Source organism: Elgaria multicarinata, chromosome 14, assembly GCF_023053635.1.
Source record: "Elgaria multicarinata webbii isolate HBS135686 ecotype San Diego chromosome 14, rElgMul1.1.pri, whole genome shotgun sequence".
In the NCBI taxonomy this organism is placed as follows: Eukaryota; Metazoa; Chordata; class Lepidosauria; order Squamata; family Anguidae; genus Elgaria; species Elgaria multicarinata.
In genome coordinates, this window is record NC_086184.1 from 25,351,011 (window position 1) to 25,378,318 (window position 27,308).

The window sequence follows — 27,308 nt, forward strand, 5'->3', positions numbered from 1 at the left end:
CAGGGCTAAGATTTGAGCAAGGTTCAAGAGCCGGCATATTTGAGATTAAAGCTCAGTGCTGTTCTGCAGTTGTTGTTGCTTTTAATATGTCGTAAAAACACTTCGATCCAGAAGTGCACTTTGATGTGTGGAAGGTTTCCTCTGCTCACCAAAAGGGTTGTGTTACACTTTGCGCTGAAGGGTTGTTAAAATAAATAAATAAACTAAATCCAAAGATGATCTTCCATTTGTGTAACCTCTTGTAGAAGCATAAAAAACCTATAGAGCCAATAGCACTGTGTGAAGCCTTGCACAAGTTCCTGCACAAGTGTGTTTGGAGCAGAAATACTAGCTATTTTCCTTCTGCAGAAAGTTCTTTGAATCCAACCCATTAGCAATATATAAAGAAATTGGCATTTTGTTTCTTCAAAAGCAAAGGGATTTTTCCCTTTAACATGCATGCTATACAGGTCCATTTAATTGTTTATAACAACCACTCAGCATGTAGAACATGTAAACAGAGAGAGGTGTTCCTGAGGCATAATTGTATGTGATCTGAAATACACAAGTGTGATTGACTGTCTCAACATTCTGTTTCTGGTACAAATAACTTCTCTCAGTCACTTAATATATATCAGTTTATTTATTGCACTCAACAGCTAAGAAAAAAATACCAGTCAAGACACAATAACCTGTAAATTGCCTAGACAGCTTTGGCTGTAGTGTGGTATAAAACTATAATAAATGAACGAATGAATTTCAATTACAAAGCAAAGTATAACATATATACAAAACAGCAAACAACCTGAACATAATCGTCTAAAATCATCTTTTCAGTACCAGATAGTTGATTGTTTCCTTGTTCTCACTGCCACTGAAAAAAGTTGGCCACTACTAACCACACCCACAGGATTTTGTCTGTCAGCAAGTATTTAATGTAAAAATCAGCTGACCTTCCTGGTAGTGTGCTTTGTAAAGGGACAATCCTTGGCTGATGGGTTCCATCATTTAAAAAACAACAACACAGAATAGAAGAATATGTTCCAGAGATTCCACTTCCTAGGACAGATTCTCAAGAACAGCTGAGCACCGTTGTAACTTCCTCAAAGCATTTGAGAAGCGAACACATTGAATCTAACCAAAGTAAAAGCTCTCTGATATTTAAATATATGCAGTTTCCTAAAATAGACAGCTAACTGAACAGGCGTTTTACTGGAACACAGAACAAGAGCAAGTTGTGCATGCACAAGTAGAAAGGTCCTAAAAAGAAATGGACCAGAGTCTTTCTTTTATTAGAGTTAACACAGTCTTGTCCCTTTTTTTAAAAAAGGAGGGTGGGTGACAACCCAATCTAATGAGCTTTTTGGGCATCAGGCTTCATATAAGCACTAGAATATCTGCCATGAAGGTATGATGGCAGCCCTGCAGCCATCTTAAGATGTAAATCTTAAGCCCAAGCTTGAAGGGTGCTGTCCAGGCTCTCACCTCAAACGCAGGCTGTCCTGTTTCCAATAATATTGTTGTGCTACGAACATCTTGGAATATGCAGAAGGACTTGCAAAAGGCTGACGTGAACGCCATTTAAATCCAAAGACACTCCCTTAATTCAAATAGTAGCCCCATAAAGGATCCAAGGAGTTATCTTGTCATTAAAGATTTTTATAGCTGTAGGAATATGCTGACCTCCTTTGCTATAAAGGAAATGCAATATAGGAGGCTAGCTAATTAATATTTTCTAGGACACCATAGAATCTCATGACATGAGAGTAGTTAATAAGCATGTTAACCACTCCCATGCATGCCAAGCACATGCTGCCAGATTTCCCTAATTACCTTTGCCTGGCGCAGATTGTTACGTGGGTAACTGGGGTGGTTATCAAACCACCCAGAGATCCTATAACAGAGCGTGGGCTCTTTGTGGTTTATTAACCACCCCTGCCACCCACCCCTGTCAGTTCGCACATAATGACAAGCCACAACTGGTGAGTGTAATTGTTACCACAGATGACTAGACAGATGATTATCTACATGTCTGGCCTGACCACAGCTTCATTAATAAATCAGTTCCAAGAGTTCTATTATTGGGTTATACTTGGTGATCAAAACGCACAAGCAGTATTGTGAAAATATATTGGCAGGATAGAAGAGGTTCCTTTCCTTTCCTTCCTTCCAAAACCCCCAAAACAAACGAATAAACAATTGGATTAAGTCTCACACAAAAGTCAATGTAAAGCACCCAGACAGAATAAGTTTACACCAAAGTAGGGCCCTTTTGGTCTTTTATCTCACTCCCAACATTGTTGGCTTCTGATCAATGCTTGTTTTATGAGATGGAATTAAGTGGCATGTTCTTCTGAATAAAATAAATGCTGGTGGGGGAGGTGGGACCTTATTTTTAATACAGTTCAGACTGTTTTGACTTCTAGAATTCTGTAAATACACATTTGAAATATGATACATTAAGTTGGACACTTTTGACTAGTATTTAACTGCAAATAGTCCTGCATTGGTGAGTTGATTTCTGCCTTTCCTCTTCAGATCACGAAAACCATCCGCAGTAATGCGATGCATGTGCCCCCTCTATGATCCTAACAGACAACTGTGGATAGAACTAGCCTCTTTGAGTATACCCAGGATAAATCATGGCATACTTTCAGCAGGTAAGAAAATTACTTGTTTCTTATTGTATCAACTCTTCCAGCTCCGGCCGTGAGCTTCAGGTTGTTATCAGGGTTACCAAAGAGATAAAAGTAGCCAGACTCACAAGTCTGCTTACAAGGAGACTTAATTTATTGGCATATTTCAGCACATTCAGGCATATTGCAATAAAAGTGGACCAGACTGCGAAAGCTTCAGGCACAAAAGACCCTTCGGCAAAATCTGGCCCCCACCCTTGGGCACAAGAACAATTATAGCATAACTGAACTTGGCATTTCTTTGGCACACATAAGCATCCACCCAGGTGCACTTACTAATTGGATGGCAAGACTGGAATGTCAGCTCGTTAGAGCCTCCAGATACAGTACCAGGCTACATAGATAAGGCACCTGTTGTTCTCATGAAATCACTGTAATTGTGCTTTTGACCCATCTTTCCCATAACACAAAGGAATGTTGCTGACTGGTACAGAAGGCAAGAACAGTTTGCTAGCTTAGAAGCAGAAGCAGCCATTCACCCAGAAGCCTTTGCAGGCAGCCATGGTTTGCCAGCCTCCAGGCCATACACTTATGCAAAAAGTTACAAGCCTAATGCTCTTAACTGTTTAGAAAGCCAATGATCTTTTAGGTTCCATGGATTAATGGAACATTAATCCTTGGAGAACATTAACTTGTGGATAATTAAGCAAGTGTCTGTCTCTTGTATTTTGGACTGAAAACCATGAGAAAAAATGGCTAACAGCCGTGGTTGGTGAGGTGTTTGCGGTACAGGCCAAAGGTCAGGGAGCGTCCACCAAAAAATAAAATTAGCAATACTCCCCCACCTTCACAATACATGTGTGCAAAGGCAAACACTTTACACCGATGCATCAACCTCTTTGGAAACTCGCTGTATAGTATAGACTTTGCCAAATTTCATTTGTTTACATTTAGCACTAGGCAAATTGCACTCATTCAGATTTTCTGTGTTGTATTAAATGAGAGTGTATACATGGATTTCCAAGAAAGAACTTTGTGACAATCCACTGTAAAATATGTAGCAAACCCCATGCATTTGAGGTATTCCTGCAGCCTTAGAAATGCTGTTTGCTGTCTGATGGAAAATTGCAAATCATGTTCTTGCAGGCGTGTTCCATTTTAGAGCCACTAGAACCTTACTCGGTATACTCTCCTACCAAATGCAAAACAACTTCTCCTGCTTTAACTTTTCCTTTTAACTGATATTCATTTGGACCAAATGTATGTAAAACAAGTGGTCTAGTATAAGTAAATCAAAATATCTTACCTGTATAATACAGAGAGTTTGGCCTATAGTGTTGTCTCTGAAAGACTAAGCAGCAAAATGTGGCTGTTGCACGCATATCCTGCTTTTGGGTTTCCATGGGCAGCTGGCTGGCCATTGTGTAAACAGAGTGCTGTACTAGATAGACCCTTGGTCTGATTCAGCATAGCTCTTTTTATGTTCTTAAAATGTCAGACCATTGTTGTGGTTGGTAGTAGTAGTAGTAAAGATATTTATGCACTGCTTTTCAGCCGGAAAGGCTTTCAGATCAGTAAAAACAAGAACCTGCAAGCCCTGATTGTGATGTATGATAAACAAGCATGATGGCTATTAGTCATAATGGCTCGTGGAGCCTCCATGCTCAGAGAGGAGCAAAATTGGAAGAGGGCTATTGCCTTCACGCTCTGCTTGTAGGCTTCCTGGAGGTATCTGGTTCAGCAGCTTTGGGGAACAGATGCTGAGATTAGATGGACTTCTGGTCTGGTCCACCTAGGCTCTTCATGTTCTTCTAAATCCTTATATCAGCTGGATGCCATCCATGCTACTTGTATTTTGAAATCTTTGTATGTTATCTGTTTTGCAGAAGGGTTCCTGTTTGTTCTCGGAGGTCAAGATGAAAATAAAGTCACTTTAGGCTCTGGAGAAAAATATGATCCAGATACCAATTCATGGAGCTCTTTACCACCAATGAATGAGGTAACATTGCCTTTCAATTAATGGTGTGTGATATTTTTGTTCATTTTCCATTGTTGAAATTTGCGTTGGTCAGACCTGGTTTTTGAAAACGTATTTCATAATAAATATATTGGCTTTAACGGTAAGTCTCTTTATTGCTTGAATTTTATTATAGTAAATATATTTAACAAAAACTAGGATGCCTCCTTCCTTTAAATTCTTCTATTTTATTGCATGAGTGAACTTAATAACGGTCATTTATTTCCAATAGGCACGACACAACTTTGGTTTGGTAGAGATTGATGGAGTATTATATATTCTGGGAGGTGAGGATGGAGAACAAGAGCTCATCTCTATGGAATCCTATGACATTTATAATAGGACGTGGACAAAGCAACCAGACCTAACTATGATTAGGAAGGTAGGATCTAAGAAGACCTAGACTGATTTTTAAAAAACTATTTCTAAAGAGCTGCACTTAATTTAACATTGCTTGAACTTCTGCATTATTTCCACGCTTTTGTAAAGTGCCCAACATGTACCAGTATACACAGATTAGGAACAAAATATTGCTTGCAATCAAATAAACATGACAAAAGAAGAGGAAAGGGAGGAGGAGAGAAGAGGAAAACCAGTAAACTCAGGCACAATCGTTTTTATAATTATCAGTTTGGATAGCCTTTGGCCCTGCTGGATGGGGATGTATGGGAATTGTAGTCCAACACATTTGGAGAGCACCAAGTTGGGAGGGCTAATGTAATACGTTTGAAATAAAATTAAAAAATAAATCTCTGTAATCCTTCCAACAAGCTTGTAAATTAGGTCAGAATTATTTCCCCCAGATGTGAGGCTTAAGAGAGAGAGGCTTGCCTAAGGCCATGCCATGAATTTCACGACTACAGTTGTATTTGAACCATGAACATCTTGGTTCGTAGCTCACTTATAGCCACTACACTACACTATTTATTACTCAAATTTATATACAGCTTTCCACAGAGTTATTAAAATGGTGATCATACAATGCCATGCCATCAAAACAACATTAAGATATAAAAATACAGTTATAAAATACTAATCAGCAATAAAATTGCACACTGTACTATGCGCTACAGCCCATAGCTGGCTGGGTCACACTTCAGGGAAAACCTGTGTGAAGAAATGGGTCTTGAAAAGACATCTAAATGTCAGAACTTTGGAGGGAGGTCTGCCCAATGACAGCTGGTAATGCATTCTGGAGGGTGGCTGCTGCAGCACTATTATGCTTGGTTATTTACTCTAGATCTTGTTCATTTTCACAACAGCACTGTGTGGTAGATTATGAATATCTTACAGCTAGTGAACAAAGGGCCAAATTCTTTGTTCTTTAGATATAAGATATTACAGCGACTGCACAGAATGTGGGAAGTACGGGATAGCATCCAACCCTCCATGTTGATGTAGAGCTTCTGCCAGAAGCCCTTTATTCCAGGGGTAGACAACTTGTGGCACTACAGATGTTCTGGCCTACCCTTGCCTTGCATGGTGTACTAGCGCCATGCAACAGGGTTTATTTATGGTGGGTGAGGAAAGAGTGGAAGTGAAGACTCAGGACAAGTCTTTTGTAAGTTGCTGATACAGACTGCAGAAGAGCCTGCTATTTGCCGTGGTTTGTACCTAGTGGATGTCCTTATGTTTGGGGACTAGGGCTCCCCCTCCACCCCCCGCCCATATCAACCCCATTTTTCTTCACCGGAACCATTGTGGCACACACCTCTGCTTACACTCTTTAACAAACGCAGAGGGGATAGTATTAGATTTTCAATGCTAGTAAGGAGATGTATGTGATGAAAAAAGACAGGAGCTCTATAGGACAATTAGAAAAAGTCAGGGCAAGAGCTTCTATCGCGCTCTTCAACCTGAAAGGAAAACCTAGAAAAGTGTGAAGACATTCATTAAAACTGCAATAAAATGAAACGGCATACTAAAGCCAGAGCTAGAGCTAAACATGATTATTAAAACAGCATATAGAAGGCCTGGGCAAATTGTTTGTTCCTTCATTTCTGTAACTTGCCAACATGGCTCCAGGGCCACTTACAATAGATCAAATGGTTGAAGGTTATTTTGCATGTTGCAGAGACAGAGTTTTATAGATGTGTACACATAGCTGATAAAATTCATCAGTTGTGGCTCCTCAGACATGTTTGTATTGATTTATATTGGTCAAAGCAGATGTTCATCCACTCAGGGTTGTTGTTTTTATAAGTTTGCAAAGCATGTAGCACTGAAAGGATAACTGAGTCAGTCTTGGGGAGAGCATTCCAAAGATGGATGCTACCCCCGAAAAGGCCCTTTTTTGGGTCACCACCTACCTCACTTCTCCATGGCATGGGGGACTTACAAAAGGGCAGGTTTATGTAGGAGCAAGTTGTCCAGGAGTTAAGTTGTAAAGGATTTTAAAGGGCAAGAGCAGCACTTGGAAGCAGACCAAAGGCCGGTGCGTGTCAGGTGCAGTGATTTTAAGACTGGCATATTAGAGTAGGTACATAAGAAACTATCTTATACTGAATTCAGAATCCATCTAACTCAGTATTGTCTACAGTGACTGTCAGCAGGCCTTCTGTGTTACAGACACAGATCTCTCTCAGTCTTGAGATACCAGGAATTAAACATGAGAACTTTTGCATGTGCTCTACCTTTGAGCTGCATCCCTTTCCCTAAAATAGGGGTGGGAGGGAGAAAATGAGAATGTGGAAAAAAACATTAGAGTTTGTTGATAGTCTAGGATTTATTTTTATAAACATGTTATAGGAATGGTTGCTTAATAAGGTTACACCTGCTTGTTTAATTTCCCAGTAAACTAGTTAACAAGTTCTTTGATAACAACTTTCCCTCTTTCATTCATGTGTTTAAAGTAGAATTACTACCTGAACTCCTCTTGCAAGTTTTATCAGTTTGTTCATTCCTTCATTTCTGTATCCTGCCAACATGGTTTCAAGGAGCCTTTAGGGCCTCTTGTAATAGATCAAATGGCTGAAGGCTATTTTGCACATTGCAGAGACAAATAAAGAGTTTTAAGGATGTGAACACACAGCAGAGAATATTCATCAGTTGTGGCTTCTCTGGCATGTTTGTACTTATTTACATTGGTCAAAAAATGTGTTCATCCATTATTATTATTTTTAAAAAAGGTTGAAAGCAAGGCTGAATTCCAAAAGAACAATCTTGGATGCAATTGACTTAACGTGTCGTAGATAGCGACCTGTTCTTCACTGACTGTTGCATTTGCTATTTGAATTATATTAGAGATGGTAGGCGCCAATAATTAATGTGTGAGAGAACTCTCCTCCCCCCAATTCCCTGTAGAAGTATATGAATTGTTCTTCAGTTTGTTAGTTTTCATTATTTCCAAGTAAAAAGTTTATAATATTTTCAAGTTACTGTGTGTAATAGCTTTGGGTGTTTTTTTTAAGATTGGTTGCTATGCAGCTATGAAAAAGAAGATCTATGCAATGGGCGGTGGTTCATATGGCAAGCTCTTTGAATCTGTTGAATGTTACGACCCGAGGATCCAACAGTGGACAGCTATTTGTCCACTAAAAGAGAGAAGGTTAGTAAAGTGTTAAAATATACTGCTTCAGAGACATCATTGCCTTCATCCCACATACCATCCAACATTCCACAGATGAAAAATAGGGGAATACTTATATTAAAGTACTAGCTTGGCAGTGACAAACATTCCATGCATGTGAGTGAGGGGGATTTCAAGAGTCTGGCTTCCATGCAAAGATTCTGGAGCAATTGGGGGTGAAAGAGAGAAGGTACTCTAATTCGACTACTATTTAGGCCAACTTGTGGAACACAGTTTTAAAATTCATCTGGGATACCTCCCAAATGTGATCTTAAAACTTTCACAGAAGATACTGGCCTGTAATTGAATAGTGCAGTGTAGAAAATTCCTCTCCAACTGTGATTTTGAAGCGTACCACCATATTTTGCACTGTTGTATACTTAGTGTTATTTTTACTATTGTATTATTTACAAATGAATCATGCAATAGTAAAAAAACCAAAAAAAACCAAAACAGTAAACACACTGCAACTTATGTTGGTATTCTTTGTCAACAGCAATTTAAACATTTCCATTTTTGAAATGCATGATGTCCTTGTAAATAACCGTTAATGTTTTAAATTGTTGACAGTACTACAAATGGGATTGTGAAAGAAAAAGGGAAGAAGCTGGTAGGTTTGCAAGGCCGGCTGGGGCTGGGGCATATACAAGATAACACAAAAGAGTAAATTGTGGGAATGGTAAAGCAGCTGAAATCCAGCAGCTTTACAGATGGTAAAGGATTCTTTAAAAATCTTTCCTTTACATTTATATGTGGGGTAATGGCTAGTACCAGATTGCATGTAATCATAAAAGATCTTCCAGTTTTCTCAGCATCAAATCTTAGTTTAAGAGAATGGGGACAAGCATGTGTGAAAGTAATGGGTAACTAGTTTACATGTGTAAAGAGAGCCAGTGTGGTGTAGTGGCTAAAGTGCTGGACTGGGAGTCGGGTTCTAGTCCCCACTCAGCCATGGAAACCCACTGGGTGACTTTGAGCCAGTCAAAGACTCTCAGCCCAACCTACCTCACAGGGTTGTTGTTGTGAGGATAGAATGGAGGAGAGGAGGATTATGTATGCCACCTTGGGTTCCTTGAAGGAAAAAGGCAGGACATAAATGCAAATAATAATAATAATAATAATAATAATAATAATAATAATAATAATAATGGCGGCTACAGTGTTCATACCGTGTGTATGTGTAATTTTGGTGCCTTCAGCTTCACTTTTTGTATTTTTTACCTTAGCTTCGCCTTAGCTTCAATTTAAGACTGAGGCATTGTTGTTGTTTCTGGTATTACATGTATTTCATTGCACCAGATGGGTAGTATAAAAAGAAATCTGACCCCAGAATAGTTGTTTTAAATAGATATTGTTTTTACTTTTGATGGTTTAAAATTTTCGTAAATTTGTTTTTAATGTTCACTGTTTTTAACCTTTGTAAACCACCCAGAGAGCTTCAGCTATGGGGTGGTATATAATAAATAAATAAATCTTTCACTTCTTGCGTGAACGAATTCTAATTCTAGATAGTAATACCTTTCTCAAATTCTGCTTTTAGTGTCGAGAAAGCAGGAGCACTGAGGTAACATGGACACTTGAATTTCCCCTCTTACGTTCTTTTCCAGGTTTGGGGCTGTAGCGTGCGGAGTCGCTTCAGAGCTCTACGTCTTTGGTGGAGTGAGAAGTCGTGACGATAATCAATCCAACGAGATGGTGACATGTAAATCAGAGTTCTATCATGATGAATTTAAAAGGTAACACCGTTTTCCACAGCTTGTCAGTCTGGGATCATAACCTCTAAAATGGCTGCTATCCACTTTATCCTTTTGCGGTTTAGTGGAATGGTACAAAATGCAGCTGAACATATATAGTTAGCATATAGAGGCAGACCACTGGCCCATCTGGCCCAATACAGTTTGCTCTGATTGGCAGCAGATCTTGAACAAATTTCATTCTCATGCCTGCCACCTGATTCCCTTCAGCTGGAAATGCTAGGGATTGAAGTAGAGAGCTTCTTCATGCAAAGCATGCGCTCTGCTGCTGAACTATGATCCCTCCCCTTTAAAACAAAACAAAAAACAGAAGCATCTTCTTGTACTGGTAAATCTGAACCCTGACCTCCCCACCCCCACCCCCAGATAGTGGAATAAACTTATTTTTGTGAAAGAAGTGTTAATTTATACAAGCCAGCTTGTTGGTTTGATTTTCCAACTAAATCTAATATGACCTACAAGTTATAGTTTCTCTACCTGAGAAACTGGTTTGCCATTCTTTTGTTAGTTATGCACGAAATGGTAAGTAAGATTGAATATTTGTAAGCATATTTCTGTTCAGAAACGGTCTCTTGATGTGGTGTCACTTATACTTCTGCTAACCAGAAGAGGGTGCTGTTTTACAAGATTGGTTGGTTACTCCAATGATCTTTGCTATATGCAAGTGATCTGTGCGTGTCCAATAAAATGGACTACCAAATATTTAGGATATTTTATTTAGAGCTCTGTGTATGTAATACAGTGTGCTTAGTAAGCCAGTTTTGTGCTCCATTCCTATGAGCTGTGGGAGCAAATTTTCCTGGACACTCGCTGTGCTTACTCTTGTTTGGGTAAGGGTCACCTTGTTGAGTCATACCCACCCTGTCAGGGCTTTTCCTAGCAGGCATGCCAGAATCTAGCATTACGGCTTTGGGCACTGTTGTGGGAAGAAAGGATTGCCCTGTGTCAAAAGTCTGTTGTACACTGGCACCAGTGATGTTCCTATTAACACAGAATGATGGCTTTGTCAGAGTCATTTGCCAAGGTTTTCTTTGGACATCTGGATCTTTAGTGCTATGGCCCATTCTGGACTTGAGGGATTTCAATACCTTCATCACCACATTGAAGTCCTGAATGGTTATGCTGGCCAGTATATGGACTTAGAAGAGCTATTCTGGATCAGATCAAGGGTCCATCTAGTCCAGCACTCTGTTCCCACGGTGGCCATCCAGCTGTCAACCAGGAACCTATAACCACCCATGTTCCCCAGCAACTGGTGTATATATGCTTACTGTCTCTGATACTGGAGGTAACACATAGTCATCAGGACTAGTAGCCATTGATAGCCTTCTCCTCCAGTAATTTATCCAACCCCCTTTTAAAACTATCCAAATTGGTGGCCACCACCTCATCTTTGGTAGTGAATTCCATAGTTTAACAATGTGTTGTGTGAAGAAAGTCCTGCTTTTATCTGTCCTGAATCTCCCACCAATCAGCTTCCTGGGATGACCCCCATTGGGTTCTAGTATTATCAGAGGGAGAAAAATGTCTCCCTGTCCACATTCTCCCCACCATGCATAATTTTGTACACCTCTATCAGGTCTCCCTTTAGCCTCCTTTTTTTCCCCAAGCTAAGCAATCCCAGCTATTGTAACTTTCCCTCATAGGGAAGTTGCTCCATTCCCTTGATCGTTTTAGTTGCACATTTCCCAGTTTCATGCTTCTTTTTAAGACAGGAAGACTGGTTTGCTTCCATAGATTTTAGGGGCTCCCATATCCCAATAATTTTCTATGACAGACTAGTTTCAGTTCCTTCTCTTTGGCCTGACAGCATATATAGATGACTTGGCTCTCAATAGCCCCTTCTTAGGGGGACTTTACTTCACCACTCTGATAATGTCTTGCTTCTCCTGTGAATGTTGGACTTTTGTGTTAACTGGTGAGTGCGGACAGTATCAGAGGCAATAAGCCTGTATACCCCAGTTGCTGGGGAACATGGGCAGGAAGGTGCTGTGCTTGTGGATTCCTGGTCAACAGCTGGTTGGCCATGTGTGAACAGACTGCTGGATTAGATAGACTCTTGGTCTGATCCAACATGGCACTTCCTATGTTCTTATGACAGACAGACAAATACTCTCTCTTTCTCTTTCTCCTGCTATGTTTGGGGCATGGTAGAAAAGCCCGGGTGATTTCAGAAGTGTTGAAAACATAATTTCATTTAAAATAGAAACTTTCCTTTCATTAAATGGTATATATGTGATAGGATCATAGTATTTATGTGGGAGCGAGTCAGTTTTACGAGTTTGTGCTGGACCCCTCTGAAAGGATGCTTCAGCACTACAAAAGACAGTTAGTGTGTCTATTTCTGCATCCATCTGCTCTACCGCAGAACCTTTGTACATAGTAAAGGATTCTGGTATGCATTCTAGGTATAACTGAGTCCAAGAGCTCCCAACCTTTTTAGACCCATGGGCACATTTGGGAATTTGAGAAATTGCTGTGGGCACCACCACAAAATGGCTTCCATGGAGGATGTGGCTAGTCACATAATGCCTATTGTGAGGGGGGCCTGGCTAGTCAAAAGTGAGAAAAAGAGGGCTGGGAAAGAGAAATAGGGAGGCTGGGAGGGAGGGGGAAATTGCAAAGGGGTAGAAGAGAAAGAAAGAGCAAGGCTAGGGGAAAGAAAGGAAGACGAAGGCCAAGAACAGCGATGGGAGAGAAAGAACAAGGCTAGAGACTAGAAGAGAGAGAGCAAAGGGGGAAAGATTGCTGGGGACAGAATAATATTGGGTGGGACCAGGAAGCAACTCTTTCCTTCTCTGCTTGCCTGTTAACAGCTGATCGGCACCAGGTGCCCTAATATTTTTCAAGTTTTTTATTAAAAATATTTTTTGAAGGGGGCAGGGAGTCGAGAGCTTCATGGCATCGTTGGAGAACCCCTGGGTGTCATGGCACCCATGGAGACTGTACGGGGGACCTTCACTTGCCTTAATATTTTTTGCCATGCATGGGCAAATTTGTGGAGCAAACACCTTTTGTATCCACATGTCTCTTGGGTGCACAAATTGCTCTAAAAATTACGCTTAAAATGTTTCCTTTTCTTGCAGGTGGATCTACTTGAATGATCAGAATTTATGTATCCCGGCCAGTTCTTCATTTGTATATGGAGCTGTGCCCATTGGCGCTAGCATTTATGTGATTGGGGACCTTGATACAGGTTAGAAGCTAAACAATAGACTATCTTGGGGGGTTTTTCCCCTTAATTGTATTTTTTAAATTGTTTCCGGGGACAGTCTATGAGGTAGTTAATTTGCTCTTCAAGAGTTTCGCTTGTTACATTTTTGCAATATGGAATTCTGTAAGTATGGAATTCTTAGTATTTTCCCCATTTAATTCTTAAATTATTCTTGTAACATTCGCTGCACTTGCTTAACATTAAAATTTACACCTAAAACCAAGCTTCAGGACATGGCACAGATAGGGTGATGTGTGGGGTATGTGTGTCACCTTTCCATCTCAAAACCTGTTGGAGAGTTTCAGGTAATTTGTATGTTCTGCATTTTATTCGTGTTCATTTTTTTGAACTTCGAAATAGATAGGATCAGCATTATCTGATTCTCCAGCTTTTAGAAAACTCTAAATAGGGAAGCAGATGGATTTACTTCCATGTATTTAAAATGTTTATACCTTGGCTTTTCATCCTATCATCTGTTTTATGGTAATACGCTAGAATTGTTCAGTCAAATTTTGGGGAATATACTGTTGGCTACCAAAAATAGCCATGTTTATTGTAGCAGAAATGACAGTCCAGTGGCACAAATTTTTCATGGTGACATGAGCTTTTGTGGATTACAGTTCACAAAAGATACATGTGATGAAGTTGTTTCCAGCCAATGAAAGCTTGTGCCATGATAAATTCATTAGTGCCTATTATGGGATTTGAAAGCACCATGAACTACTTGAATAGCATTTATTTCTCTCAATGATTATCAATTTTGGTCAGGGTCTTTTTTGATACTTAGAGCAGTTAATCTTGCCAATGGAATATACTAGCCTTTTTACATCAGCTTGGCAAGGGGAGCTAACATGGGCTTGGAAATCCAGCATGTGCAGCTTTTGTTGATTCATGGAGAATATTTTCTCATGTCTGCAAAAACAAGGCCATTAAACTGCATCAAAAAAGGGAACCATGTCACCTTCTACTGTACTATTGCTGGCGTCTTTCCAAAGGAGCAGTCCAGATGTTTAAATATCCCTTCTGTAAGAGTCAAACCAGTCCGCTTGTGCATTTTGCCATAAATATAACAGCTACAAACTTTAATAGTGGTGGACATTCTTCGGAATTGAGTAGTCCATGTGTTTCTCACTCTTATTTTAAAACGGTCCATCCTTGATATTTTTTTTTAAAAAAAGAAATCACTTAATTTACAACTGATAACTACTTTTCATGGCATGTTATAATCATGGCAGATAAGGAAAAGGTAGGAAACAAATATGGCAGATAAATAAGTATAACATTCATCTATTATTTTAGCTGCGTATTTGCAGAAGAACGATCCCGTGTAGCAAGATTATCAGATGCAAAATGCATTGCTGTTGAATTTAGTTTTGCTTTGCATTTTTAATAGGGTGGTGGTGGGGGAACAATTTCCACGAGAAGTTGCATTGATCTTGCATTGAAGCTGTATCCTAAACGCTGTTAAATCCTAAAATGGAAAATCTCTTTCCCAACAGGTACCAATTATGATTACGTTCGAGAGTTTAAAAGAAGCACTGGAACTTGGCACCATACAAAGCCATTATTTCCATCCGATCTTCGGCGTACCGGATGCGCAGCTCTGCGTATAGCGAACTGCAAGCTTTTCCGGCTCCAGCTCCAGCAAGGATTGTTCCGCATCCGTGTTCCTTCTCCTTGAGAGTCCATCAGAAAGCTGAAGAGATGGGACGAGCTTGAGAAAGACACCACCCTAACAATATAGCTTTATATAAGGGAAAAACAAACATCTTGCAACAGAAACGTAAACTGTATGCTCAGCTTTGATATGGTAACTGTTCTAACTTTTGTTCCCCCCAAACTGCTTAAGTGCTTAAGCCTCAGCATTTGCTTTGAGGCAAGTCATTGTACGTTGAGCAATGATTAAGGAGACACCTTCAGTTCAATTTATCTAAAGATAATAAACCATGCTGTTGAAGCAATTCCTTTGCTTCAGATGAGGAAGAGTGGGTTAAAAAAAAAAAAGGAATCTACTGAAACGGAGAGAAATAAGCAAGATGCATTTTCACCAAGGGAAATTATTCTGAATAACTCTGCCAGGTTGACCTTGGGTAGCACTGATTGTAGAAGAAATACCATATGAAAATCAATCTCACTGGTATGCCAAAAGAGACTGTTAACTCCACTGTGGAGAGAGGTGGGCAATTGCACCTTTATTTCAAGGCCTTCGTCACAATTTAAGGTCTGTGCCTGAAAGAATAGAATTGTACATACGTCATTTTTCAGTGTGTTCCGTTCTTAAGAATCTTTTTTTAAATATATTTAAATGGACTAAACTAAACGGAGCTAAGAATTACACTATAATAGAAAATGGAAAATTACACAGATTTTTTTTTAAAATTTGTGTACATCAAGCGTTCTAAAACTGTGTCATTTGGGGACCAGCACAAAGCCGTTGTGTGGGTTTCATATGCTGCAGTAACCACTCATTTTGGGGTGGGTGGGTGGGTGGGTGGAGCCCAGGTTGGAAGCTGGGCTTTCCAAATTTGCCATACCATTGCTACAAGTGGGGCACACCGCATGCAAAATGTTGCTTTTTTTGCAGAGTGATACTGTAAGGAGTGTCTTTCCAGACGATGTGGAAGTTGCCACAGGTTTACAGGGCTGAATTTTTTTTAGTAAACTATACCAATACAAAAGTGAGGAAGGTCAAAAATTGATTTTAATCTTCTGGGTAGGGTGGGGTGTGTGTCTGGAACTGTTAAATAGTAATACATTTCAGACACAGTCTGATGAACTTCATTGGGATCAAAAGCTGGTGAACAAATGACCTCTTTGTAAGATACAGTCTCACTGAGTGCTGATGAATTTTAGAATGCAGTTATAGTGAATAATTTTTATTGATTTTTTTCTAAGGTTTTTTTGTACGTTTTTGCTCACAAATATTAATATTTAATTGAATTGTAGATGGTAAACTTTTACCGGTAGAACACTGTTTACCTCACTACTTAAACTTTATTTTGTTTCTTTGTTAGCGAAACTCAACAATATTCAAAAGAAAACTAAAAAAGAGCAAAGTTATATGGTCGAATGCTCCATAACCTTGCACTACAACTTTTAGAATCCGTGTTGTTATCAGACTTAGTATTTTCTGCTCTGAAAAGTTGTAGGACCTTAGTAGTGCCTATTACTGGGACAGATGTTGCTCTTGTTTACACTAAAGTGAAACCAGAGAGGGGTTTGCTCCCCCAGAGCAGAGCTGGACCACCTGTGGATCCTACTGTGTTCTCTGCTGCTGCAGAGAAGGTTTGCAAAGAGAAAGCGGTATTGGTGGTGAAAAATCACAGCAATTTTGCTTCCCGGACACCTTGTTTCCCTGCAAAATCACCATGAGATTTTCCTGCTGTTGCCACTTTCTCTTCACGCAGCTGTCTTGGCTGCAGCAAATTCAGGGGTGGAGATAACTCACAGCAGGTTCTGGGGGGCGGCAATGTGGACTCCTCTACACACACACACAATCCCTGGAAATTGACCATCTGTGTCCTAGAGCAATCTTTTTACTCTCCAGATGTGCTGGACTGCAACTCCCATTATTCATTGGCCAGTGAAAGCAGACTGGGTTGGAGAAGAGAATGAAACAACTGGGCATGTTTAGCCTGGAGAAGAGAAGATTGACATGATAGCACTTTTCAAATACTTAAAAGGCTGTCACACAGAGGAGGGCCAGGATCTTTTCTCGATCCTCCCAGAGTGCAGGACATTGAATAACGGGCTCAAGTTAAAGGAAGCCAGATTCCAGCTGGACATCAGGAAAAACTTCCTGACTGTTAGAGCAGTACAACAATGGAATCAGTTACCTAGGGAGGTTGTGGGCTCTCCCACACTAGAGGCCTTCAAGAGGTAGCTGGACAACCATCTGTCAGGGATGCTTTAGGGTGGATTCCTGCATTGAGCAGGGGGTTGGACTCGATGACCTGTACCCCCTTCCAACTCTGCTATTCTATGATTCTAAGATGGTCCTAAAGGATCGTTCATTAAAAAGGAGGCCACAATAAGACAACAGTGTCTGAATCCTATTGAAAGAGACATTCCAAGATTTGTGAAGTTTCAGCATGATCCAGCCAAAGGTTCAGCACATTTTAGTACCACTTATGTCAAGGGAATAGATCTACAGGGCAATCCTGTGCATATTTACTCAGAAATAAATCCCATGGAGTTCACTAAGGACTTTCTCCCAGATACACGTGCACAGGAACGCAGCCTTAGGCACTTGCCCAGTGTCTGGACTGCAAGTTGGCTGGATCATGGCCTTCCTTTGAATCATATAACTTTTAAACAAAGAGTGTATTCCATGCATTTGTGCCGTTAGGGATGCCTGCACAATCCAGAGTTCAGTATATATCTGATCTATTTGCACTCTGAGATCGCAATCCAACAGAGCACGCGGCTCACACAAGCGGTAGAGCTCCTGCCTCTCTCTCTCTCCCTCCCTCCCTCTCTCTCTCTCTCTCTCTCTCTCTTTCTCTCTCTCTCTCTCTCTCTCTCTCCCCCCCCCAAACAGTGGAAGGCTCTCGTGGGAGCTTTCAACTAGAGAGGTTCTGTGGGGAGTCTGGAGGCTGCTCCTTGGAGCGCTCCCCCCTTTCTTGCAGCCTCCCAATTGTTTTCTGGCTGAACACTAACTTCTCTGCAGCAAAGCACTTATTCTTCACGCCAACTATTGCCCTCATGACGCCCCAGGCTTTGAGATTTTGTGTTGAGGGCTTTATTCTTCCAGGGCAGAATAAAGGGGGGCTCCTTTGAATCATTTACAACCTTATTGGAGTGGCAAGATAGATAACCTAGAGCATGACTCTAACTGGATGCTTACTTATGAGTTGTCTTTCCTTGGGGCTATCTCTTACGACTTTTCAGCTTACTCATCTGGACTAAAGAATGCCAGTTTATGTACAAAAGTAAGAGAGAGAACTGCCAAGAGAAGGAGATGTAGGTGTAGTTGGATTTGTTTGGGGGGAACTTGGTTCACTGGAGATAATGATGGGTTCTCCCCCCCCCCACCGCCATTTTTTCTTCCCTCCCTAGTTATATGAGTGATTCATTTTTGGTTGGAGTTTCTGGTGTGTTTGCAGGGTTGCCATTTTAAAGTTTAATTTCTGAGTCTCTGCCCTGTTGGAACTTCTTACTGAAAAGACTGCAGGAGTGGTTGGAGCATGAAGTAGTATTTGGGTGGCTTTAAAAGGGGGTTGGTTAAATTCCTGGAGGCGAAGGCTATCAAGGGCTACTAGCCCTGATGGTTGTGTGCTATCTCCAGTATTCAAGGCAATAAGCCTGTGTGCGCCAGTTGCTGGGGAACACGGGCAGGAGGCTGCTGTTGCACCATGTCTGTTCATCCCTGGCCGATGGCTGGTTGGCCACTGTGTGAACAGAGTGCTGGACTAGATGGACCCTCGGTCTGATCCAGTGGGGCTCTTCTTATGTTCTTATGTTCTTTCTCTGACGCAATGCTGCCACTCTCCCAAACAGGGATGGAGTGGCGGTTCTGAAACTATATATCTTGCACTGACCATGCTTTGAATTGGAAAATGTTAGCTTACTTTAACCAAAAATAAAGTTCTATATGGCATGTCAAAAGGATACGGTTAGGAGGAATCTTCATTTGTTTTCACTGACATTTCAGAGAACTTCCGTTTTGTTTTGTGTTTAAAACAGTCAGTGCAAGGTTCCTGTTGAGAAATAAACAGGATAAGCGTGTCTCCAAATAGGGTGCTTTCCTTCCTCTTTACCTGCAGCCCCATCCTTTGAGCTGCTACACAGGGAATAATTAGGGTGAGATGCAGCAACTGCTTTAGCTCCACTGCGTTGTCGAAATCCACTTATTGTCAAGTACGACTTACCAACGTGGCAAAAATCTGTTGGGTCTATGCAGTTAGACAGTGTGTAGTTGGGTTGTGACTGGTAATGAATAGTCTTCATGGGTAAACTAGCGCTATTTCAATCAGAGCAATCTCATCTGGTGCAGTTCTGTACATCAAGTATATGGTCATGAGCTTTTATAGAGAAACTTGCAACTGGCAAATTATATGGCAGGCCTAGTTATAACAGGGTTTTTTTCTGGAGCTACGCAGGGAAAATGTTCTCTGCATGCCAAGACGATTTTGCTAACTTGTGACTTTGGAGCCAAACTGGACTTTCCACCATTAGATCTCTGTGTGAGGATCAGTTTGCTGCCCAATCCCTATAAAACAGCATATAACCGGGGGGGTGGGGGTGGGTTACGGCTTCCCCCCACCTTTTCTCCTCCAAATAATTTCTCCCAGTCTGTGTTTCTCCTGGAGAGAAACAATTTCAGGGGGCAAGGGCAGGAAAGGGATTTATCTCTCTCCTCCTGCTCTCCCGGGCTGCTTTATAGAAATTCAGTTCATTCTGTATTGGATTGTGGTGCTTCTATGCCTAGTTTGGCCCTTGAAGTCTTGAGCTCAGGTTCTGTTTATTCCAGAATAATATCCAATCCTAAACATTTGTGTTTAGCGTACTCGGCCTGGACTACCAACGATGGCATGATTTGTGGCTTTTGCTTGTGCAGCAGCTGTTAATACTCTTTCTTCTGACGGAGAAGCAAGGCTTAGTTAGCATTGTGTACTAAATCTGCTATAGGACGCAAGTTAAAACCACTTGTTTATCTTATGCAAACTCTGTTATATTCCGTTTGCAAAGAGCAGCAGTCAGAGCCCATTGGAAATTGAACTGGAATCATCTCTGAGATTCTGGTTTAAAATAGTGTTATAATTTTGTTTTGAAAAGTGGGGTTAAGAGTGCAGACGAGTACATTCCATTCTTTGCAATATGTGTCTTGCGGCTCTGAATGCTTAAAGTATCATCCAGTGGTGCAAATAGGAAGCTCTGTTTAGTTTAGTAACATTTATCTGCTCAATATTTGCGTCAGTATAGTTTCCAAAAGCACAGAGCTTATACTTGTTGCACATAATGCAGTATGCAATAACAAAAGGCTGCTATAAGAAGTGCCAACCGTCGAGTTCTCCTTCTATGCAGCTACTGCAGACCTCTTCCGTTAGAGCACAGGGGTGTTTAAAACGTTGAGCTGCAAAATAAATAGTTGAGTTCTTTTGTAAATAAACATTACGCATCTTAGAACTTTTTAAATTAAGGTTCTGCGGGGTCTTGTTTTTTTGTCTTAACATATACTCCAAAACTGCCTTGGAAAACACTGCCTGTCATACAAATGGGCACTCAGCTGTCCCATTGGTATTCTAGAGTCATGTATGTAAATAGTAAATGGCACCTGACCATTTTTATTTTTTAACTTTTGCATAAATACTTAAACCATGAACATGAGATCCATTTACTGCGGTATATTTGGTCCCATGGGAGATGGCATAAACATAAGGTTAAGTGGACCCTGCTTCCCTCACTCTCCTTGCCCGGCTCATCCTTAGCATTGCATTTTCTTTGGAACATGCCAGCAATTGTTCTTGATTACTAAGAATGGCCTGGTCCGCACATAACGCTAACCAATGGTTTATTTTATCAATGATTTGTTTGTTGCACTACTTCAGGATTGTCTGGCAGAGGGGAGTTTGCTTTCTCAATCCCTAGGTTTTTTGTTTGCTTCCTTCTTCACCCACTCCTACCTTGTATCCCAAAAGCCTTTGCAGTGGCTGGTTTGGTTTAGTTTGGTTTGTGCCTGCCTCCTCTGTTGCCTGGTGAAACAACTTATGAACAACCCATGGTTCTGCATTTGCACGTAATGACAACCCATGGTTTAAACAACCCAGAGTTCACAATCTAACAACAAACCATCAGTTCTCTTTCTGGATTGTTTCTGGTTAACAAGCCATGGTTCATGCAGCTGAGTTCACACATCGCAACAAGACGGAATTCAACAACCCATATCATGGGTTAGTGTTATGTGCAAACCAGGCCAATGAGTACATTGCTAGCTGGGGCCCTTGAGAGCAGAGAAATGGATGGATAGATCTGTGGGAGGTGCATAAGGGCCTCCTATTGTGAGTTACAGCTGAAAGTAGTAGTCCACATACCCCCCAAGGACAAGCCAGGCAGAGAAGAGTATTCAATTGAGCCCTATGTCAGTCCTTTCCTGAATGTGCAGCAGTGAAATTAATTTTAACTGATTTCACTTACAAAACTAAGGTTGTACCTCTCAGGTTAAGTAACCCTAAATGTGAGTTACCATAAAGGCATAAAAAGTACTCGGATATAAGATTTGACCATTGTAATCAGTGTACATCTTTGTGATACTTATGACTGTACCTCCCCGTCCATCCCCCCCACACATTAATTTTCAGAAGTTAACAATGACACGATCTACACTACTGCTTTAAAACAGTTTAAACAGTTTTGATAACTGTTGAGGCCCAGGACACACTCCATACACAGTTTTCAAAACGTTTTCAAAGTGTTTTATCCTACTTTGTGTAAAACTGGTCAATGCTTTCCAAGCATTCTGGCTTTTTTTAGGCTTTGTTCCATCAGCTTTTTGGTATCAGCTTTTCCCTGCAATGCTGATATGAGCAGAAGCAAAAATTAACTGAAAATGAAATGTACCGATTCTACATTTATTTATTTATTTTTGATCTTATTTATTTTTCAATTTATCTGTGTGATGAGGCTTGGTTCCAATTCCAGGCAACACCCATCAACACTCCTATCTTTACTGTATTTACCCTTTTAGCAGAGTTAAAAACTTCTTAGGATATAGATTTCTACAGCATACCAAATGTTATAGGCAAATATAGACATTTATCCAGTGTTCAGCTTTGCACGGTCTTGCACATGTTAAAAGAAAGAAAGAAAACATTGCCTACCCACGTATTTATAAGAGGGTGGTTTCCGTGATGCACTTGCCAGTCCCCACACACTGGGCAAATAGGAAATGACTTCCAAAAGTCTGCCTCAGTCTGTGTTACGTCACTCCAGTTATTTTATTTATTTATTTATTTATTTGATTTGCAGCCTACCTTTCTATGAACAAAAACGGCACTCAAGGCAGCTCAGATTTGACTTAGGGTTTGAACTTGTGAAGCTTTGTGCTCACTCAGGGCATTATAGCAAGTTATACCGGACATGAAAATGCCACCAAAAATTTTTTTAAAAAAATGGCAGCCCTATGTGGCGTTCTCTTCCTCTTTTCCCCACCCTAAGATAAGTACACTTTGTGCTTTCCCCCCCCACCCCTGCTCCTCTCCATGGAGTCAGCAGCCATCAAATAACTGCTTCTTAGTATTTACTCTCATGAGCGGCTCTGTTGATGTTCAGTTTACAAAGAATGGGTCACTATGGTATAACTGAAACTGCTGGGTATTGTATTTTTCCGTCTGTCGAACTTGCCAGTTACCGTTTATTAAAGAAAACGTTGGTTTTAAAGTGTAACATTTAAAAAAAAATAGTGTAAGCATTTCCAAGTGCCTAATGAAATGGACTTAAGAGTGGGTTTTCCCCCTGTAGATGGAGGAGAGACGCTTTTGTACCATAGAGTAGACTCCTCAGTAGTGTATAATCAACATTAAATAAATGTATTTAGAAATTATTCTTAATCTTAAACTGCCCTGCCGTAAACTACACCGCCCTTGTGATCTGTATCTAATATTAAGAAATTGTGAAACATTTAAAATAGTTTGGAGGTAATTTCAATATCTTTATTATTCTAATAAAGCCTTAAGAGGAAGTCAGAAGGCAGGAATTTTTCATTACTTAAATTCTTCTGCAAGGTGCTCCGTATGCAACTGTAATAGAGAGACAGACAGGGAGAAAGGCAGGTATACCAAATGACTCTGTTGTCTGGTTGCTTAAATTATAAGGACTAGAGTGTGCTCTACAGGCTGTGGGTGCAATCCAGATGTTAAAATGTTTGAATATGATAACTGAATCCAACTAAATGAATTATATTCTTTGGCCTTTACCTTATTTAACAAGATCATACTGAAGCTTTTTTTAGTGAAAGGAAACAATGTGCTTATGGTTGATTAATTGATTTGAAGTCCATTAATTTGATATAAAGTGCACTTGACCCTTCTGAGCCTAACTCTTTGTTTAAAACAGTGTTAGAATTCACCCTTTTAATATGGCTCTGGCTGATATATAACCATTTGGTGTGCTTGAACACCAGGGTGAAACTACAGCCGTAAATCTCCTGGTGCAGAATTGCACCATGATAAGACCAGTTATCTTTGGAAATTTCAATGTTCTCGCGTTAATGTGTTAAATAGGATTTTCTACATAGGCAGCCTCTGGTTCCCTCATATTCCTTGTAACACAGTAGGAAACTGTTTCTTGGTTTAACAGTAAACAATACAGAATGGTACTGATTGCTTCTTTATATTACATTATAATGCCCATCATTATAATGTGGTGTCTGTACTGAGATAAGGTTTGCGCGTTCCAGGGGTACAGAGCAAATAATTGCTGGTTGATAGTGAGCCTACTGGGGAAGAGGAGTCAAGATACCCAGAAGGGAAGTTTTGGTCTTGATGCGCCAGTATCTCCAAGTGCAGAAGAGCAAGACTTCTTCCATTGCTCTGGTCATAACTGCTCCCCGGTCCTTCCTCTTTCAGGTTCCATCAGTTATAAACAACTCTGCAGCCAAACTGTTGACTTGTGCTTTATCTTTCTTGCGAACTACCTGAGATATTCTGTTTTTGGGGGGGGGGAGCTGAGATATAAATATAATAAATACACTCAGCTGCATTGAAGTGAAAATGTCTTTAATTCACTTGAATTTTAACAGTTAACTATAGCAAAATAAAAACAAGTGCAGGTTAAAGCAGAAATTTCCAGCATTTGCTTCTCAGGAAAAGCAGAATTACCACTTAACACATGTGCAAAGATAACCTTTGCTCACTTAGTTTAGTCGCTTTTTCTTATACTTGATACCAAGGCTTTGTTCTTCTATTCTTAAGGTGCTATTATGACATAACTTCTAGATTCTTTACAACTGTGCTTGAAACGTTTAAATCAATCTGTTACTTGAATGTTACGTATTCGTTGATAGTGATAGTTGTTTGTCCCTCTGTCTGTGGTTATTTGATGACAGGAGAAATGATCCATATTTAATTTAGAGCTTTTTCTGTGAAAAGCCTTTACTCTGCCCTTATTTACACCTTTCATTTAAATATAATCACCACCTTTTATTGAATAATAATCTTTTTCCTTTTCTTTTTTGCAATCTATGCATTGCTATAAAATGTTGGGCTGTTTCACGTAACATGAGGAATTTTCTCAAAATATTCACTAATGAAATTGTTCTCAAGGTGCGTCTCGGTTCTCAAACGGTGTTGGTTGATAAATATGGAACAATTACCTGATCATTTTTTTAAAAAGTACTTCAAATATATGCTAACTTTCTCACCTCTTGTAGGTTTTTAAGCAGTCCTATATCAATTCCATAGCTATGAATCAGGGGAAGGTAGGCTGACAATACCCAAACACAATGAAGGATGGAAGCTAATGAGAAAAACTGAAAGTTTGTTATGTTACTTAATTGTTTTCTATGAAGGAAGGCACATAATGAAACTAGACATGGTATTAAACATGTTGTGTTGCTTGTGTTTCTCTAAACCCCACCCCTCCTTTTTTAATATGGCAGTGGGGGCCTACAATCTCGATCCAAACCCTTCCACCCTAGGTGCTTGTATCACAAAACACTGCACCCTCCATGCTGCTATTGATCCCTGAAACAGTAAATCGCTTTAGGGATAGAGATTTTGGGCCAGAATACAGTGTAGGGTGTTCCCCACAACATGATCTTTTTCTGGATTGAGGCCTTCGCATAGCCATTATTTTAAAAAGGTGGAATGACATGTTGAACATTAGGTCTAGTTTGGTCTAACTGGAGTAGAAATGGTACCATTATGAGTAGTTAGTTGCAGGGGAAGCAGGAAAGATAATAAAAGCAGGCAGTGATACCTGCGGTTCCTTTTTCAGTTGTGACAGCAGTGAAAATATGAATATTCTTCTACTCCACTTATGAACTCCCCTGGTATGTTTAGAGAAGCAAAAAAAAATGTTTTGAACACTTCGTCATATTTTTCTTGTTTTAAAACCAAAGGTTACAACCGTCAGTGTGAAAAGTAGAGCATAGTTAAATTGATTGTATCTCTGTCCCCCAGTTGTCATTGCGATTTTGCTGTGGCAAGCGAGGCTGTCATTTTAGTAACCTCCTTCTCTTTACCAGATGGGGGAGAAAACCTGAATCCTATTAGTGAAATAACCATATCTCCTCTACTGGCACTATTGAGAGTTTCATAAGGTCTTTTTAATGCAGGGATTTATCTTTTCATGGTGCTAAAGAGTAAAAGAGTATCTGCCCCAGTGTACCTTTTTAAAAATGCAGTTGGAATTCTTTTTTAAAGCACTTACGAATATAGTAAGTGTTAAGCATAGGTACAATGCAACTAGAAATCCTACAAGTTAGAGCCTTGTAGGTTTTCCCCATCACATTTATATTCCATCCATGTCCATTTGCTCTGCTCTCCCTGCAAGTCTGTCAGCTTTCTGAGGTATACCTTTGAGTTGAACAGTTAGATGTAAAAATCCCCAGTTTCTAGTATTCAGGATCTGATACCAACAAGACAGATTGTGTCATTTAAATTGGTTGGGTGTTTTTATGTGTGCTTATCCCCCATCCACTGAACCAAATTAAATATGAAATACAAACATGAAACAAACCTTCAATAGCTCGTCTTTTCCCCCCTAGAAAAACAGCCGTTTCGGAAGGGGTAATGTGGTTAACCGCTTTCCTGCTTTTCTGCTCCAAATTGCCCTCTCACATTGACATCTAATTCAGGCCTCCCCACCCCGGTCAAAATTTAAATTTCTATTCAGACGTTTGAATTACCCACTTGTAACCCTCACTTCTCTATTAATACAAGCGTAAATATTTCCATTTGTGCATTTCTATACAAATCCATAGTGGGCAAAACTAGTACAAGAATATGTATTCCTGGGAGGAGAAAATTAGTAAACAATAATGCCTTTCCACTGCCTTGTTTAGCTTATTGTTTGCCTCTGGAGCTATGCAATTCTGTTTTGTGTACTCTTCCAGAAAGGGCTATGCAGACAAGATACAACAGTCTCAGAATTCTTTTTAAATACTTGTGCTTTCTGCAAGAGCAGCCAGCACAGAGTTCATTGTTATTATATGACGACACTAAATGGTGCCTTCCATAGCACCTCATTTGATTTACATCCTGCTAGCAATTTAGCGTTTCCAGTCAGAATGACTACTCTAGGCTTGAGAGGTGGTTCTATATTTGTTTCAGACGAAATGACTAACGGAGGTATGTGTAGACAGGCAGACTGGCTAGTAATGTTTTGTGTTTGGCTAGTAATTCTTGTGGACGTATTTGCATGACTACAGGCTTTGCTAGACCTACCACCTTAAGTAGCACAGGCTGTCGCGCCTTGCTAGACGTGGACACGACGGGAACGCGAAGCCCCATCGCGTCCGCCATTTTTTTTATTTTTTAAAGGGGCCGAATACAGGAACACTCCTGCGCTTAGGTAAGGCTCTTTAAAAAAAAAACACTTCTCGCCGCTCCCCCCCTCTCCCGCCAGCTTCGTTTCCCCCCATCCCCGCCAGCACCGTTGCCCACCCTCCAGACCCCTTCCCCCCCTGCCTCCAATCTTCCACACACACACACCTCCCCCGGGCTGTGATCTACCTCCCCCGGGCTCTGCTGCTTTTCCTGGCTACTCGCAAGTAAGCGCGGTAGCCGGGGAAAGCAGCGAAATGAGCTAGACGCCCGCAGGTAATACCGGGCCAAAAGAGGTTCCAGTTAGCCCAGGTCGAAGGAGGTTTCAGCCCTGCCTGAGCCTGGGATCCCCTGTGCATCATCTGGACGCACAGGAGCCGGCCCGGGGCTTGTACCGGGCTACCCCCTCGTCTAACAAGGCCCTACCACATTAGCCTCTGGAGAAGTAAGTATTTCATCCCGTTGGTCATATTTGTACTGCTTCATTCATGTTTCAATTAACAAGGATAAATTTCATAGCATTTATGGTCTCACTACTCTATTAATCTAGAAGTTACCATCCAGAGAAAGTTATACGCATATAAGCTTTGTTGAAATAAATGAGATAATACGTTTTTATTGTGTGCTTATATATATACCTGATTTAATGGGGTTGA

The 27,308-nt window shown here is 40.4% G+C and overlaps 2 protein-coding genes across 2 annotated transcripts in view; both read left to right on the top strand.

The window, feature by feature from the left end:
- GAN (gigaxonin) overlaps positions 1–15,525 on the top strand; it is a 47,272-nt gene extending 31,747 nt beyond the window's left edge. The window contains exons 5-11 of the mRNA XM_063141222.1: positions 2,518–2,639; positions 4,502–4,614; positions 4,865–5,014; positions 8,043–8,179; positions 9,808–9,936; positions 13,041–13,150; positions 14,668–15,525. Coding sequence (XP_062997292.1) covers positions 2,518–2,639; positions 4,502–4,614; positions 4,865–5,014; positions 8,043–8,179; positions 9,808–9,936; positions 13,041–13,150; positions 14,668–14,849 — 943 coding nt within the window. The 3' untranslated portion in view covers positions 14,850–15,525. The remainder of the gene's footprint in view (positions 1–2,517; positions 2,640–4,501; positions 4,615–4,864; positions 5,015–8,042; positions 8,180–9,807; positions 9,937–13,040; positions 13,151–14,667) is intronic.
- The window catches only part of CMIP (c-Maf inducing protein), a 605,118-nt gene that overhangs the window by 365,391 nt on the left and 212,419 nt on the right, over positions 1–27,308 (top strand). The gene's annotated exons all lie outside the window — the stretch shown is intronic.